This window comes from Equus asinus, chromosome 13 (assembly GCF_041296235.1).
Source record: "Equus asinus isolate D_3611 breed Donkey chromosome 13, EquAss-T2T_v2, whole genome shotgun sequence".
Classification (NCBI taxonomy): Eukaryota; Metazoa; Chordata; class Mammalia; order Perissodactyla; family Equidae; genus Equus; species Equus asinus.
This window is the reverse complement of record NC_091802.1, coordinates 55,650,152-55,667,201: the sequence shown is the minus strand read 5'-3', so window position 1 is coordinate 55,667,201 and position 17,050 is coordinate 55,650,152. Positions and strand designations below refer to the sequence as shown.

Here is a 17,050-nt window from a genome sequence, read left to right as displayed (position 1 = left end):
CACAGCATGCTCCAGTCTGTGCAGCCCTCGAGTGTCTCCCCAGGGGGATACACCAGCCTCCAAGGCCAGAGGGCAGTGACCACTGGAGGCAGAGGTCTAACAACATGGCTCCAGTGACCGAGCCCCCTGGACAGAGTGCTGAACAAAGCCAGCACGGTCTCCCTGCAAGGCTGGACAAGTCTGCACAACACAGATGTCGGATCTTCACACACGCATAACGGAGAATTCTGAGAGCACCGTCTACACGGAACAGCGAACCACCTCATGGTTCAGAGATGTGCGAGGAAGGCTTAATTAACAGCTCTGGAGTGGCCTCTGCTGGAAAAGGGGGAACTGTGGAGCCAGAGGACCAGCCACAGTGAAGGCCCCACCCTGAGGAAACAACTGTAACCCCCAAGGGACTGTGTGCCCTGCACTGGGGCTGCCGTCACCCCTTACCCCAACCCCTGAATCTTCTGTCTGTCCCCTCCTCTGCCTCGGTGAGCTCTGGCAGCTGCGGACCCTCTTCTATAAATGGGGCGTGAGGGTGTGCACACACCACTGCACCCTGCAGCCAAAGTTATGGGCTGGGCCAAAGTTCTGGCAAGAAGATTCTAGATTAGACAAACTGAATCTCTTCTTAGTTTTTGAAGGAAGACCTGTTTCCTTTTGCTTGATACTTTCAGAGGACTTTAAGAGCACCAGGAAGCTGCTATCTCGCCTAGCTCCCAGTGAAGTGTGTGCCAGCTGTTTCCTTCTACTGGACAGCAAGGAACTGGCTTTTAGAGGAAGTTGCAAGCCATAGGGGAGGAAATGAGCCCTGGGAGGATTCCCAACTTCTCCTTTCAGCTGTGGGGATAACTAGCAAACATGTGGCCCTTTAGCAGGGGCTTATGAACTCTGGCCTCCAAGGGCCTTTACGCTTTGCTTCAGGACCCCTCACTGCCGCTTCTCCCCTTTAGGGTCTGGCATAGTTGACATGGGGTAGTCAGGTGCCCACAGAAACCTCCCTTCCAGTGCCTTTAGAAAGGTTTCCCCTCATTCCCCTTTCACACAGTAGTCATGAACCCAGCTGATATCACCCCCAAAGCAGCAAGGCTTCCCTATACCTCCAGCCAACTGGTCCAACTCCAGACAGAGGCCCCTCTCCCTCAGGAACTGACCAGTACAACCCATGAGAAACGAAGTGCTCACAAGACCCCAAATCCAACCCCTCCCATCCAGGCAGGCGCATCTCTAAAACTGCTTCTCTCTCGGAAGATACTTCAGTCCTTCACTTCCTGGGATGAGGTCCTGCAACTTGTTTTCAGCGCCTCTTTCAGAATGGGATAGGAAGTAGCTTCCTGATGAGAAAAAGCCAAGCTCTGAGATTTATAGCTAACAGAAATACCTCAGATCCTTTCCTGTGTGCCAGGGCAGACAGATGCCCACAGCAAGGGGCTGCAAGCCTGACATGAGGGGGATGCCATTTTCTGTCATATTCATAAAAGCCACTCCTCTTCATTGGCACTTCTCTATCTTTTTTTTTCCTAAGTCACTGAAAAGAACAGCATGCTTTCCCTTTCTATTTTCCTTCCTCCTTGTTCTGCTCAAATCTGTTTTGTTTCTAAGTATCCAGATGTGGCCTATGAAGGAAGTCCTAGTAGAAATAACCCACTGCTGTAATAGTATATTTAGGAATGCCTGTTACTTCAGATTATAGGAGAGACACTGCCAAAGCCAAAAAATGACGTGCGCGTGCTTTAAGTTATTCTCACTAACCCTCCATGCAGAGGTCCCCCACACCCGCCACCAGTTCAGTTCCATAAGTTATCGTCTAGCTCCTACTAAGTCCGGATTTTATAGGTCTATGAAAAGAATACTGACACAAAACCCGTTTTCTTTCTCCAAATCCAGCATCATTTTTCTTGAAGCCCTGGCTTCAAGGAAGAGCAGGTAGCAGGAAAGGAACCCTTCCCATTGCCCAGATCCACTAAAAATGATCCAGTTGAGGCCAGTGAATTTGATACTTGAGCAGGGCCATCTGCTGCAGTTCCCAACTTTCTCCCTTCCAGGAGTCTTCAGTGCAACACCCACTTGTCGAGGCTGCACAAGAAGGGAGGGAAAATTCTTTACTTATCTACGGAAATTTCTAAAAAGGTTTACCTTTGATTCATTATGTTTAACACTCCCTTTCCTGCCTTGCTGCAGTTTCAATGCAATGATGGGACACTCTTTTGGGGAGAGGGCTGGTATAGAATCCCTGCTCTGAAGAGACCCAGCCAGGAGCCCAATGTATGATAACCCTTGGCTCATGAGAGAGTGAGATTGTTGAGAAGGACTGTCCCTTAAGATGGTTGCATGTCCATTAGATTCCAAGAAACAGGTTTGTTGGCTTTTTCTGGATTTTAAATATCCAAGTAATTTCCTGCAATGTTACTGTAAGTAAACATCCCTGAAATGGAAATTGTTATAAATATGGTAGTCCTCAAGCCTCAGGAAGGTCCCCAAGTTTGTCAAGAGAGAAGCTGTTACCCACCTACATGTGGCTGGGGAGGGGAGCAGGTCTGCAGGAAGAAGGTTAAGACACCAGCAAGAAGGAACAAGACATTCTAGAAAAGGATGCTGATGATGGTTGTATAACATTGTGAATGTACTTAATGCCACTGAATTGCACACCTAAAGAAGTTAGAACGGTGGTCATGCAGCAGGTCCTACCTGCACTCCTTGATCACTTGGTGGATGTCAAACTCAAAGGCTGCCATCAAGATGTTGTCCAAGGGTTCTGGGCTGCTCTCACCTCCCAGAAACAGGTCAAGGCTGGACTGTGGAAAGGTGGGGACCCACTCAATTCCCAGATGGAAGCAGAGACTCAAGGGGGCGGGTAAGGCTGCTGTGTAGGGAACCCTAGAGAAGGGCGATGGAGCCCTTCAAAAAGGGCCAATAAAAAGCCCCTTCCTGCTCTCCAGGGAGGTTCAACTCAAAGAGGCCACATGCCGAAAACGACCCAGCAGGGAGCAGCGGCCCCAGGATTCCTACTCCCCACCCTGACCCAGTGGAGCTCAGACTCACCTGGGCATAGAAGTGCAGATCAATGGGTTTTACTGTGGGATGAGAATACAGGAGCCGGGTCACCAGGAAATGATACCAGTTATTCAAAAGCTCCTTCTGCTCCAACAAGGCAGCTTCGTCTCCCAGCATGATCTGAGGAGAGATGTTTTCCTTTAGCTCCAGGAGGGACTTCTCTATAACTCTCCCAATCTCAACTAGAGCACCTAGTCTGAAAGCTCTCTCCTTCCTGGCAGAGCTGACGGATAGCCCTGTCCAAGGGGCACTAAGTTCCTGCTATGGCTTTGCTAGGTGCCACAGCCCGAGGGACGCCAACTTGGAGCGCAACGTGGACTTGCCTCCCACAGACCTTGCAGAGAGACTCCAGGTGAGGACTGGAGGCGAACGTGCCATCCTGGAGGTGCCGCTCACATTCCTCGTGCCAGTGCTGCCACTTCAGCTCCAGCTCTGTTAGAGTCTGAGTGGTACCAGGCTAAGGGGAGAAATGCAGCGAGGTGCCATCACCACACAAACCCCTTATGCTTAACGAAATACCCATCTCCCGTGACCCAGCAGAGCAGGGCTGTTGTCACATACGCTGAGCACAGGCATTGTCCTCATCAAGTCCCCCAGGATTCGGCACATGCCTGCAGAGGTGGGACTGCTGTCGGCTTCCTTCGAGAGCATCTGTCGGGCCTCATCCAGCCGGCCCTGTAGCACCAAGATGGTCACCTGAGAGGACAAACAAGAACATGAGCATTCACAGGAGGCCCGGAAGCCAGTCCCCTCCAACCACAATTTGGCTTCCTAGCCTTGAAGAAGCGTGAGGGTTCCTTCCCTCCAGAGGTCATCTAGTGCACCCAGTCTCATGGTTTTAACCTTTACCATGCTTTTCAAACTGCACCTTGTAACCTATTACAGGTTGTGACCAACTTTTAAAAAATAAATGAAATAGAAAATATCACAGTGCATCAAATGAAGTATGGGATCATAAAAGCTTCAGTTCAAATATATATATGCAATACATATATACTCAATACATATACAGTTCATCCTCTTTATTCAGTCAATTTGTCTACTTGCTAAAATTTGTAACCCCCAAATCAATATTTGAGGTGCTTTCACCATCATTTGTAGACATATGCAAAGCAGCAAAAACTGGATGCACACATTCCCAGCTGAGGTCCAATAAGATGGCACTCTACCTTCTTGTATCAGCTCTCACGCTAAACAAGCGTCTTTCTCACAATTTACTTTTTTATTTTTTAAAGATTATAGTTTTCCTTTTTCTCCCCAAAGCCCTCCAGTACACAGTTGTATGTATGTTTAGTTGTGGCACGTGGGATGCTGTCTCAGCACGGCTTGATGAGCGGTGCCGTGTCCGCACCCAGGATCTGAACCAGCAAAACCCTGGGCCGCCGAAGCCGAGCGCGCGAACTTGACCACTCAGCCACGGGGCTGGCCCCTCCTGATTTATTTAGTGCCACATCTTTTTACATTTTTGTGCTTTCTTTTGGGCCCCAAGCATAGTGCTGAAGTGCTGTCCAGTGTTCCTAAGTGCCAAGAAGGCTGTGATGTGCCATATGGAGAGGATACACGTTAGATAAGCTTCGATCAGGAATGCATTACACTGCTGGTGGCCCTGAGTTCAACGTTAATGAATCAATACTGTATATTAAATACAGTGTCTTTAAACAGAAACATACACAAAACAAGGTAATATATTGATTAGCTGACAAAAATGTTGTGACCAGAGCTTCGAAGGAACCCTGTATTCACCTAGGAGCAATGGTTCAGTAATTACTAATTCAGTTTTCCAGGCAACTTTATACACCGTAACTATCATGAATAATGAAAATCAACAGTATATACATACAAGTATATATGTAAAATATACAAAGTATGATTTTTTCTTAAGATTGGCACCTGACATTTGTTGCCAATTTTCTGTTTTTTTTTCCTTCTTCTCCACAAAGCCCCCCAGTACATAGCTGTATATTGTAGTTGCAGGTCCCTCTGGCTCTGCTATGCAGGATGCCACCTCGGCATGGCCTGATGAGTGGTACTAGGTCCGTGTCCAGGATCCGAACCAGCAAAACTATGGGCTGCTGAACTGGAGCGTGCAAACTTGACCACTTGGCCACAGGGATGGCCCCTAAAATTTTTCTTACTGTAAGTCATGCTCAAAAGAGCCAAGGATATACAGTATGCTGACAAGTCTTTGATTTTTCTCTCTAGCCTGGAATTCCTTCTCTGAATTCCAGACTGGTATATCCTACTGCCTAGTCAATGGCTCCACTTGGACCTCAGAGGCATCTTAAGCATATCTAAAAGTAAACACCTGGTTGCCTGCAACTCACCAACCTGATCTTCCCACATTCTTCTATTTCTTACACACTCACATTCAATCCATTAGAAAATCCCATCAACTGTATCTTTAAACAGCATCCAGAATCTAATCACCTCTTACTATCTCCTCTGCTCAGCTCCTCCCCTTGTCCAAGTCAGCACCATCTCTGTCTGGTTTAGTACCACAGCCTCCAGACTGGTCTCTCTGCCTCCACCCTTGCTATTCTCAGTAGGGCAGCCCAAAGAGCCTTTGAAAACCCAAGTCAGATCACAGCTCTTCTTTGCTCAGCTCTCCAAAGCCCCCCTCATCCCATCTGACTCAGGAGTACAACAGGAACTCTTACTGTGTCCATCAACCAGCTGATACACATTTGTGTCCTTCAACTAATTTAATCATAATAGCTCTATGGGGTAAGTGTTCTTATTATCCATTGTACAGATGAGGAAACTAAAGGCTGTTAAGTAACTCACCCAAGACCTCACAGCTAGTAAGAGGCAGAGCCAGGATGCTAACCCGGGTAGTCTGGTACCATAGACCATCTCCTTACCCCTCTGCTATACTGCCTCCCTAAAAGCTAAAGTCCTATGACAGCCCAGAAATCCCTCTAGACGTGGCCCTCTATTTCTCTGTCCTTATCTCCCCAACTCTCTCTCTTGCTTATGCTGCTCCTGGCTCACTGGCCTCCTTGTCATTCCTCGTCCTACTCTGTCTCTAGGACACAGCATCTGCAGGTCTCGCTGTCTGGATGTTCTTCTCTCCTTTCATAAGCACAGCTCCCCTCCTCACCTCCTTCAGGTCTCTATTCACACATCACCTCAGGAGTGAGGCCTTCCTTGACTCCCCTCACTCTAGCACTCCTAATTCCCCTCCCGTGCTTTATTCCTCTCCATAGCACTTCACTACTACACATGCGACATATTTCGCTTGTTTCTATATCTATTCCCTGTCTCCTCACCCAGAATGTAAGCTCCATAAGGACAGGTATCTTGGGCCGCTTTGATCATGGTTGTTTCCTCAGTGCCTTGCAAACAGTAGTAGTCACTACTCAGTGAATGAATCAGAGACTCAAAACCTGGGCCCAATACTTCCTGAGCAAGGGCTCTCTCCTTACCTGCACAGACCTCCCGGCACCAAAAGGCCGTGGAAGAGCCCCAAAAGCAACAATTCCTCACCTGAGTTCCAGATTTTATGAGTTTAATCAACCTTCCATTACTCAGGTCAACTAGCAACCTCCTCCCTGCTACCGCCCAGCTGGGTCACAGGTCAGCAGAGGTGAATGAAAGCGAGCACAGCTGTCATTGGCACTGCATACATACAAGCACATACACACAGCTGACATACTCACTGACTCCCAAACTGATAATCCAAAATGACCCTGGGATCAATCTTTTCGTCTAATAGCTTTATTAAGTTATAATTTACATATTATCCACATTCTCCTATTTGGTGTCTAATTCAATGAGTTTTCGTAAGTTTACAGAATTGTGCACCATCACCACAACCCAGTTTTGAAACATTTTGATCATCTCAAACAACCCTCACACTCAGTTACATCACCCACCCCAGCCCCTGTCAATTGGTTTTGTGCTGTCTTCAAGTCTGTTCCTTGGATCTACAAAGAAATCAAATTTCTCTTCTCACTGGCAAGTCTGCAAAGCATTACTTTTTTACATGATAACTTAGTTCTAAACTCTCCTATGGAGCAGGCAAGAAAAGATCTAAGAGTCTCTCCACATAGACTCAAACAGCCAGGCCGAGCACACACATGCTCAGCAGCAACCTTCAGGCCTGCCTGCGAACACTGCGGAACAGAGAATATGAGGTGAAAGGCAGGGAGGGCCGGGCTGCACGAGGTCCTTACCAACTTCCAGAAGCTCTCGTGTTTCCTTGGATTCTCACTGCCCAGAACATCTGCCAACAAATTGTCCACTTCACACACGTGCAGTCGGACCCAGTCAAGGAGATGCAGGAGGAGAGGGCCAGCTGGGAGGAAAGACTCTCATCACACAAAAGCCTCAGCTCCATCTGCAGAAAATTTCACTTTCCCATAGTACAGACAGAGAATGTAGGGCAGACGAGCTATGTAGGACGTGGAAGTGGTTTATCCCTCTTACATGGGCACACATGTGGTCCTAAATAGAGGACTAGGCTAGCAAATGGACTTTTTTTAAATTTTTTTTTATTTTTTTAATAAAGATTTTTATTTTTTTTTTTTTTCCTTTTTCTCCCCAAAGCCCCCCCGTACATGGTTGTATATTCTTCGTTGTGGGTCCTTCTAGTTGTGGTATGTGGGATGCTGCCTCAGCGTGGCTTGACGAGCAGTGCCATGTCCACGCCCAGGATTCGAACCAACGAAACACTGGGCCGCCTGCAGCGGAGCGCGGGAACTTAACCACTCGGCCACGGGGCCAGCCCCGCAAATGGACTTTTATGGAATACTTCCTCTGTGCCAGGCAGCTCCACCTTTCACTGAATCCTGGAAAGGGATGAAGAGAGACCTCACCACCCCCCACCACCCCCAGATTCTTCACAACTATGCAACACTCAGTGGCTATGTAAGTAATGGCCATTTAGGGACTGATACTGACTAGGTGCTAGGTATGTAATGATGATAAAAACAGTGACATCCCTCAAAAATCTACTGGAGGAGATAGGCATAAAACCCACTAATTTTAATTTCAAGTTGCCCAGTGCTTTAACAGGAGTATAAATAAAAAGCTATGACTGCAGAGAGATTATTAACACTTGTTTATGGATAACAGCAAACATAAACCATTAAAAGAATGCAAATGCGGGGCCAGCCCGATGGTGCAGTGGTTAAGTGCGCACGTTCCGCTTCCTGGCAGCCTGGGGTTCGCTGGTTCGTATCCCGGGTGCAGACATGGCACTGTTGGCAAAAGCCATACTGTGGTAGGCGTTCCATGTATAAAGTAGAGGAAGATGGGCATGGATGTTAGCTCAGGGCCAGTCTTCCTCAGCAAAAAGAAGAGGATTGGCAGTAGTTAGCTCGGGGCTAATCTTCCTCCAAAAAAAAAAAAAAAGAATGCAAATGCCTTACAGAGAGCCCACTCAATCCAGGACACTGTACTGACCGCAATTTAATTCAAGGTCAATGGAATAATTGGAAATGGACAGATAATGTGCAGGGTTGTCCCAGCCCCAAGCACTAGCAACAGAATTCTCAAAGTGACTTTGCCTCCCATCACCTAATCCCTCTTCACATCCCTAAAACTTTCTTTTCCTTATTTAATTTCTTTTCTTTTAAACAACAGAAATGTACTGTCTCCCAGTTCTGGAGGCTAGAGTCTGACGTCAAGGTGCTGGCAGAACTGCTTCCTTCTGCGGCTGAGGAAGAACCTGTTCCAGGCCTCTCCTCTAGCTTCTCCGCAAACTTTCCTAAGCTTGACCAGCACATGACAGAAATATTGACCACTCCTCACACACTAGTTTAATATCTGTTCTGTTGGTATTTTTCAGGGGCCACCTGCCTAAAATTTTAGGTTACTAGAAGGCAATGTGTCTGATTCTTTTTGCAGTGTCTGGCCCAATGGCAGGCTTCTTCAGGTGTTATGTAATGCTTTCTGAAGGTTATGCTGATGAAAAGAGCATTCTAGGTAACGAATCACTCACCAGAGCACACAGGAAAGACAAAGACGAAAGGACAGGGGGACACCTTTGACACTGTCACAGGATCATTCCATGCTCACCTGGGGCTACTTCAATAAAAAGAATCTCACAAAGGTTCCAAATGAGCTCCATTGCTGACAAAATGGAGACCTAAAGGAGAAATGGAGAAAAAGTTTTGACTGAAAACATTCATGAGATTTGCTCTTGGAGCAAAGAACAAAAGCAGGGCTTGAATCACAGCTCAACGTTCACTGACCATTCGTATGGCAGAGCTTCCCGCAGGGCAGCCAGTGAGAATAAAGGGGGCGAGGCGCAGACTAACGTTTTTCAATCTTAATCGTTGTGGTTTTAGTTTAATGTGCGTTAGAAAAATATAACTAGCTCATCACACCCATGACCTTGATGTATATTACAGTTTAGGAAGAGGCTTTGAGTAAAAACAGAAGACGATTTTTAGAAAAATATTCAGTAAATAATATTACAAGAAATGTACAGATATAGCAAAAATTGTGGAGTTGGTATTCAAAGGTCTGAAGTTTAGCAAACAGTCTATTAAAAGGCAAACCCCATATAAGACCCCAAAATAAATCAGGTCTAGACCCTGCCCTTAGGAACACGCCATCTCCTCTTCCCCACCATCCTTCCGTACACAAACATAGAACACCTTCTTCACAAGGGAAAAGAAATGCTTTCCTGACTCTAGAGATAGTGCATCAGGCCTTATTCACTACTGAGTTTGAACACCACCAAGATTCCAGCAAAGAAAGAGGACACTTAGTCATCGTCCAGCTCCAACTAAAGTACAACAACTTGCAGCTCAGTAAAAATGCTGGTTCATGAGTTGAGTACAGTTTATAAGACTAAGCAGGGGCTGGCCCAGTGGCGTAGCAGTTAAGTCCGCCCATTCAGCTTCGACAGCCCCGGGTTTGCCAGTTCAGATCCTGGGTGCGGACCTACGCACCGCTTGTCAAGCCACGCTGTGGCAGGTGTCCCACATATAAAAATGTAGAGGAAGATGGGCCCGGGTATTAGCTCAGGGTCAGTCTTCCTCAGCGAAAAGAGAAGAAAAGAGGAGGATTGGTGGCAGATGTTAGCTCAGGGGTATTCTTCCTCCCCCCCAAAAAAACTAAGCAGTGGTTTCAAAACCTCAGCTCACTATCTCGGGTGACACAATGTGGTTAGGATTCATTTTTCCCTTAAGAACTGAAAACTCATACAAGTATTTATCAAGTACATCCTTGTGTTCCAATGTACTAGGCCTTGAAGGGGGCATCAGGAAGTTCAAGACAGTCCTTATCACCCCAAGGACTTACCTGTCTACCTGGAAAGAAGACAAACTTCAGCAAAAACAGTGACTGCAAAGCCACCTGAGGTGGGTGTCAAGGATGCAGAAAGACATAAAGGTGCCAGAACAATAAAGGTGGCTCCCCTTACCTGGCTGCTGAACTGGCAGCTACAGGCTGGATCTTTGGCAGCAACTACCAAAACACAAAACATTTTAAGTGAGCAATGACACTTGCAGTCTTAGTGTTTTATGTTCACAGACCAGGTTCTGTGGCTTGTGCCATTGTGTCTTCTGATGACCAGGCACTTTTACTACTGCTATTTTTTAAATGCTTCCTAACTCTATGTTGTAGATCAGTGATCCTCAAACCAAGGCCCTCAAGTTACAAGCAGCACTGTCAACTGCACCACGGCCAAGAGCAAGAAGAGACCACCGTGTTATACAAGATTCTATCTGGGGGCTGGCCCCGTGGCCGAGTGGTTAGGTTTGCACTCTCTGCTTTCACAGCCCAGGGTTTTGCCGGTTCAGATCCTGGGCGCAGACGTGGCACCACTCATTAGGCTGCGCTGAGGCAGCATCCCACATGCCACAACTAGAAGGAGCCACAGCTGAAATATACAACTATCTACTGGGGGGATTTGGGAGAAAAAGCAGAGAAAAAAAAAAAAGAAGATTGGCAATAGTTTTTAGCTCAGGTGCCGATCTTTAGGGAAAAAAACAGATTGTATCTGGCATCCAGGAGTCATGTGGCTCTCATAGTTATGGAGACTTTAAATCACCAAGATCACAGAACTGAGAATGAGATTTTCAAACATCCTTAATTTGGCCCTTTAGCCTCATACCTGTCAACTCAATATGTTCTAACTTGAAAATGTACTCAAGATGTTTGCCAAAAAATTAAGGATTATGTAAGATGGGAAAATAAGAGTTCTGAACTAGAATGTCAGTCAGAGTTTACTTTGTAGTATTTACAGCCAGATAAATACTTGAATTACTATCACATATACACAGACAAAATCTTACTTGCAACTTGGTGCATTTCCTCCATACACGCTCTTATGACTGATCGGTAGTTTTTACTCACTCGAACCAATCTACAAAAAATGAAATGACTACAAGATAAGCCTGGAACATCCTGTGGTGATACAAAGTAAGGAAATTCTCAAAAAAAGATAGGCACTTGATAAAAGACAGGCGCCAACTCGAAGGAACTCCTAATGGCCAACGCTGGAACAACGTGAACAAAATAAATAGAAGACTATATAACCCATGGAATAAAATAAATATCCATGAATCCATACTGATATTAATTGTTGCAGATGATATAGATGGACACTAAAATTAGTGGTTGAAAATTTGAGGAAAAATAAGACAAAGGGACAGATGGTAACTTTATAGTAGAGAAACCCAGTAGAAACCACGTTAACCAAGTGATCAAGGTCAACATCACCAGTAATAAAACATCAGCATCACGACTCTCATGATGTGATGTACTGAGAAGGAAATATCATACCACTTTTGTGGTATTCTTGCTAAAAATGCATAACCTTTGTACAATCATGAGAAAACATCAGACAAACCCAAATTGAGGGACAGTCTCCAAAATAATTGGTCAATACTTTTCAAATGTCAAGGTCATGAAAGAGACTTAAGGAGAAAAACTAAATGTAACCTCATTTAGTTGCAGAAGAGGGAAAAAAAGGACATTAGTGGAAAAGTTGGTGAAATTCAAATAAAGGCTATAGTTAATTACATTGCATCCATGGTTAAGTTTCTTGGTTTAAGTAACAATAATATGGTTATGTAAGATATTAACATCAGGGAAGCTGTGTGAAGGATGTACAGAAATCTATTATTTTTGTATTTTTTATGTCTAAAATTAGTTCAAAATAAAATTTTTAAGAAAGGAAATAGAACAAAACAAACACCCACAAGAAAGCAATTAATTGGTTGTTAGTTACCAACATGGAGATCTTTACCAAGAAAAACATTACTAGTTGTAGATAAAGAGAACTAAAGGCCACCTATTGGCTCCATTTAAAAATGAATAGTAGCTACATTCTATATATGGCCTACAATAGGGCTGGCAAAGGGGGTGAAACGATTTGCACGCATTATTTCACCTAATCCTCACTACTCTGTACCCTTTTCAGTCAAGAATCAGACCCAGATAAGTAACTCACCAGCCAAAAAAACATGATATGCTGGCCTCCATGCACAAAACAGAAGCTACCAACCCACTGTTAGTAGGATATTCACATATGCACTCATTTATTCAAACGTTTTGGAGCACCTACTGTACAGATGTGCAAGATGTGCGAACAGAGGGCCCATGTAAATAAGACAGGGTCACTGCCTTCAGGAAATTACAAGATTTGTTTTTATCAAGGAAGTAAAATATTGTGATATTGTGATTTATAATAAGAAATATATATTTGGTCTTCACCCCTGGTCTCTAAAACCTTTGTAAATTCCTAAGTGATAAGAGCACTATGAGCATCTTTTGTTCTGATGAGGTGACTCCAGGTGGGTTCTTGGATGGCTCCTGGATGGGGGCTGGTCACCAGAAAGAACAAGTCATGATTAGAAGCTTAAAATTTTCAGCCCTGTCCCCCACTTCACTAGAGGGGTGAGTGACTGCAAATGGAGTTCATAACTGACTGTGCCTACGTGAGGAAACGTCCATAAAATCCCAATAGCATGGGGTTCAAAGAGCTTCCAAGTGGGTGAACACATCCACATAACAGGAGGGTGACACACCCCAACTCCATGAGGACAGAAGTTCCTGTGCTCAGGACCCTACCAGACCTCGCCCTGTGTACCTCTTTATCTGGCTATCCATCTGTATCCTTTTTATTATATCCTTTCATAAACTGGTAAACATAAGTAAGTGTTTCCCTGATTTGCTAGCTGCTCCAGTAAATTAATCAAACCCGAGGGGGTCCTGGGGACCTCTGATTTGTAGCCAAGTTGGACAGAAGTTGTGGGTAACCTGGGGACCCACTACTTGCAGTTGGCATCTGAGCCCTTAACCTGTGGGATCTGACACTATCTCCAGGTAGAACTGAGTTAAACTGGAGGACACCTAGCTGGTGTCAGAGAATTGCTTGGTGGGAGAAACTCCCACACATCTGTTGTTGTGAGTTGGCAGGAGTGTGAGAGTAAAGGAGAAACACAGGAGTAGAGAAAAACTGGGTTTTCCCCATACAAATATCAACACTTTCCATGCCCTAACCATACGAATGGCCACTGATAGAAACCTAACACCGGAGTCCAAACTCCGCCGTGCTTAAGACTCACCGGAGAGTTTACGATGCACCCCAAGCAAGTTTGATTTTGATGATCTGAGGTGAGGTTAACAAGTACCTGACAGTGATGCAGTTAACTCATGAACCACACTTCAAACAATCCTAGTCTATAAACAGTACAATAGTTTCCTGGTTTCTTGCCAAAAAATGCCTTGAGAATAATTCTTTAAAGACAAGATGAAACTTATTTTTCTATTAATTTCAAAGTCTCCCAACAGTGGGACTTCATTCAATGACTCTCAGGTGCTTATTTGGCCTAAATTTTCTTCTTTGGAGGGTAAATGTAGTAGGAATATACACAAAGAAAACTTATCAAGCCAGCAAGTCAATCAATAGCCATTTGCACATTCCCTGTAAGACATCTGCGTCCATGACCGCTCACACTGCTCAGTACTGAGGCCACAAAGTCGAACCAGGAGTCCCTTATTTCTCTAGGCGATCCACGCATCATGCAAAAGGACAAGGGTGCATTTCATATGGCTTTTTACAATTTAGTTGTGGATTTCAGCACATATCAGCAGCCTACTTACTGAGCTTTTCTGGATTTTCCAGTCAATTCTTCTTCAATTCTCTGGAGGCCCACAAAGATTCCATGGGATTCATTAAAGAGTTTTCTCAAGATCTGAGAGTAAACATCTACATCCTTCCGGATGATATAGATAAAGGGGCAGCCTGGCACCGTCTCTGATTTTTCTGAAACAAAATAGGAAAAAAAACTTAACATCTATCACCATCACCCTCATAAAAGCACACACTCTAAAAGTTTTAACTGAGTGTCTAACTACAAAATTTCAGCTTCTTTGCCACTGATTTCATGTATTAAAAAATTATATAAATTACCATTTATAAATTATCCACACATGAATTTTTAAACACAAATGCTTATTCTCAGACTCGACTCCTCAACTCACTTATTTTAGAACTACCTTTCAACTTCATCAACTGAAAAAAATAAACTCAATATTAGCCTATGTAAAACTTGACGAATAAGCCCAAGTTTTATATAATCTCAAAGTCAAGTAAATATTATCTTTATATTACTTTGTCCTGCCATTACCCCTAAAACAAAGAATCAAGAAACTATGATTAAATTATGGGGCCGGCCCAGTGGTCTAGTGGTTAAGTTTGGCATGCTCTGCTCTGGCAGCCCTGGGTTTGGTTCCCAGGCACAGACCTACACCACTCACCAGCCATGCTGTGGGGGCAACCCACATACAAAATGGAGGAAGACTGGCCACTGATGTTAGCTCAGGGCAAATCCTCCTCAGCAAAAAAGACAAAAAACAAAAACAAAGAAAAAAATAATTGATTAAACTATTTCACAACAGCAATGAAAAGGCTCTATAATGATAAATTATAAACTACCAACTTGTGGCAATTTCTTATATAACAGCTTCTTCACCAAGTTGTGATGATGTTCGATGGCTTGTCTCGAATGTGATTGCAACAGATATAACCAAAACGAAAAAAACCTCGTGTTTTTAACAATCGAGGACAAACTAGAAATGTTGATAAGCTTTCTCATTAAGTATGAAAACAGGTCATACAGACATAGTCACAGATGTTTCCCTTCTGAGGAACTGCCCTTTTGGTAGATCCCACAGCTGTGCCGAGCTTGAGATCTTCAATACCAACACATCCCACAAATACTTAGCAACATTAGGGACAATTCTTCACTATAAAATCAAGAAAAACAACATCACTTAAAAATTACATGAACTGCACACCATATAATTTGCTAAAATTCCAAGACTTTCATTAGCTCAATCTGCTCAGTCGGCTCCTTATAAAAGAGGAAAACCTCCACATTTGGATAAAGAACCTGTCAAAGATAAGCGAGCAAGTCTCTGCAATATTTCCCGACACCTCTCTCTTGAAAAGGAGAAAGCAAAATTGAACATCAAGATTTCAGTTTTTGGGGGGTTTTTTCATTGCGGTAACATTGGTTTATAATATTATATAAATTTCAGGTGTACATCATTATGTATTTCGATTTCTGTGTAGATTACATTATGATCAACACCCAAAGACTAATTACCATCCATCGCCACACACATGTAGGCTACAGAACAGCCCACAGAATTCAATCGAGTCCACAGAGATAACACGAAGGCAAGGGCTAGGAGACCTGCAAAGTCTCACAATAATGGGACTGCTATGAAGGGAATTTAGTCACTCTGGACAAGAAGGGGAAAAAAAGCTTAAAGTTTTCAAATATAAAGAAAATCTTTTAACACCAAGAAGACTATCATGAATTTTATTTTTCCTGGACTCAACATCTGCCAGGCCTCATAAATCAATGAAAATCTTGAACAGCTAATATTTCAATAATGAAAATGGTACAAAATAAGTTCAGCTGTTTCCTGCTTCAGCTAGTCAAATCTGAGAGAATAAAGAAAAAACCACCAAATGTGCCAAAATGGATAACTTAGAATTAAAAAAAGTAATAACTACCTTTTTTGTTGAAGGAGGTTTCACACACGAGCATCTCCCCTGGACCCCAGTCAAAACACATTTGCTTCTTACTGGAGTTCACTCCTGGAATCAACTAGTGAAAAATAAGGCACAGAAAGTGTTATTCTTACCAAAGTTTATTTTCAACTGACTTGTGAGTAAAATCCTAGAAATCAGTGGTCTTGAAAGTTATTAAGTGCTTATCTACGTACACAGCTGAGGGTGGCTGAGATCAGCCCAGTCTGTTAGACCCAGAAGAAGCAACTGAGATTTGCTGGGCACTTCAACCCAGCCTGCCACTTCTTAAGTGCTGATAAAAAGGAAAGCTACTCCCTAATCAATTACTATATTGGAATTTAGTGATCTGTAGTTCAGAAAAAGAGAAGTTAAAGAAATAAAAAAGGGGGGCTGGCCCCGTGGCCGAGTGGTTAAGTTCACGCACTCCGCTTCAGTGGCCCAGGGTTTCGCTGGTTCGGATCCTGGGCGCGGACATGGCACCACTCATCAAGCCATGCTGAGGTGGCATCCCACACAACACAACCAGAAGGACCTACAACTAGAATATACAACTATGTACTGGGGGACTTTAGGGAGAAGAAGAAGAAAAAGAGAAGACTGGCAAGAGATGCTAGCTCAGGTGCCAATCTTTAAAAAAAAAAAAAAAAAAGGAATTAAACTGTTACTCACTAAAAAGAGAGACCTCCAAGGCCACAGCTTCTGTGCCATCTGTTTGATGATGACTCTCAATTTTTTTCTCCAACTCAGACCAATTCCTTTGAGCCCCAGCTTTATGCGTCCAACTGCCTAATCCACACCTTTACAGGTTATCTAAGCTTTATGAACTGTATCCATAAGATCAAGAGCCAAAGAAAGAACTCTTGATGCTCATCCCCAAACCTCATTCCACTCCCCAACTGGGACGAAGTCTTCCTCAACCATTAGGAGTAATCCTTGATTCTCCTCTTCCCCTCACCACCTATGTCCAGTCTATAAGTAAATCCTGTTCTCTTCCTAAATAAG

At 44.1% G+C, this 17,050-nt stretch overlaps 1 protein-coding gene across 3 annotated transcripts in view; it reads right to left on the bottom strand.

Moving 5' to 3' along the window:
* Positions 1 to 17,050, bottom strand: part of NUP85 (nucleoporin 85) — a 30,509-nt gene that overhangs the window by 9,402 nt on the left and 4,057 nt on the right. For 2 of the 3 annotated variants that reach the window (XM_014839793.3, XM_070483607.1), the window contains exons 2-11: positions 16,031 to 16,124; positions 14,107 to 14,269; positions 11,292 to 11,362; positions 10,418 to 10,461; positions 9,064 to 9,133; positions 7,218 to 7,339; positions 3,604 to 3,738; positions 3,377 to 3,499; positions 3,031 to 3,162; positions 2,677 to 2,783 (exon numbers count right to left, since the gene is read on the bottom strand). In XM_014839793.3, coding sequence (XP_014695279.2) covers positions 2,677 to 2,783; positions 3,031 to 3,162; positions 3,377 to 3,499; positions 3,604 to 3,738; positions 7,218 to 7,339; positions 9,064 to 9,133; positions 10,418 to 10,461; positions 11,292 to 11,362; positions 14,107 to 14,269; positions 16,031 to 16,124 — 1,061 coding nt within the window. Of the gene's footprint in view, positions 1 to 2,676; positions 2,784 to 3,030; positions 3,163 to 3,376; positions 3,500 to 3,603; positions 3,739 to 7,217; positions 7,340 to 9,063; positions 9,134 to 10,417; positions 10,462 to 11,291; positions 11,363 to 14,106; positions 14,270 to 16,030; positions 16,125 to 16,717; positions 16,859 to 17,050 lie in introns of those variants that run through there. The other variant, XM_070483606.1, reaches the window with a different exon arrangement.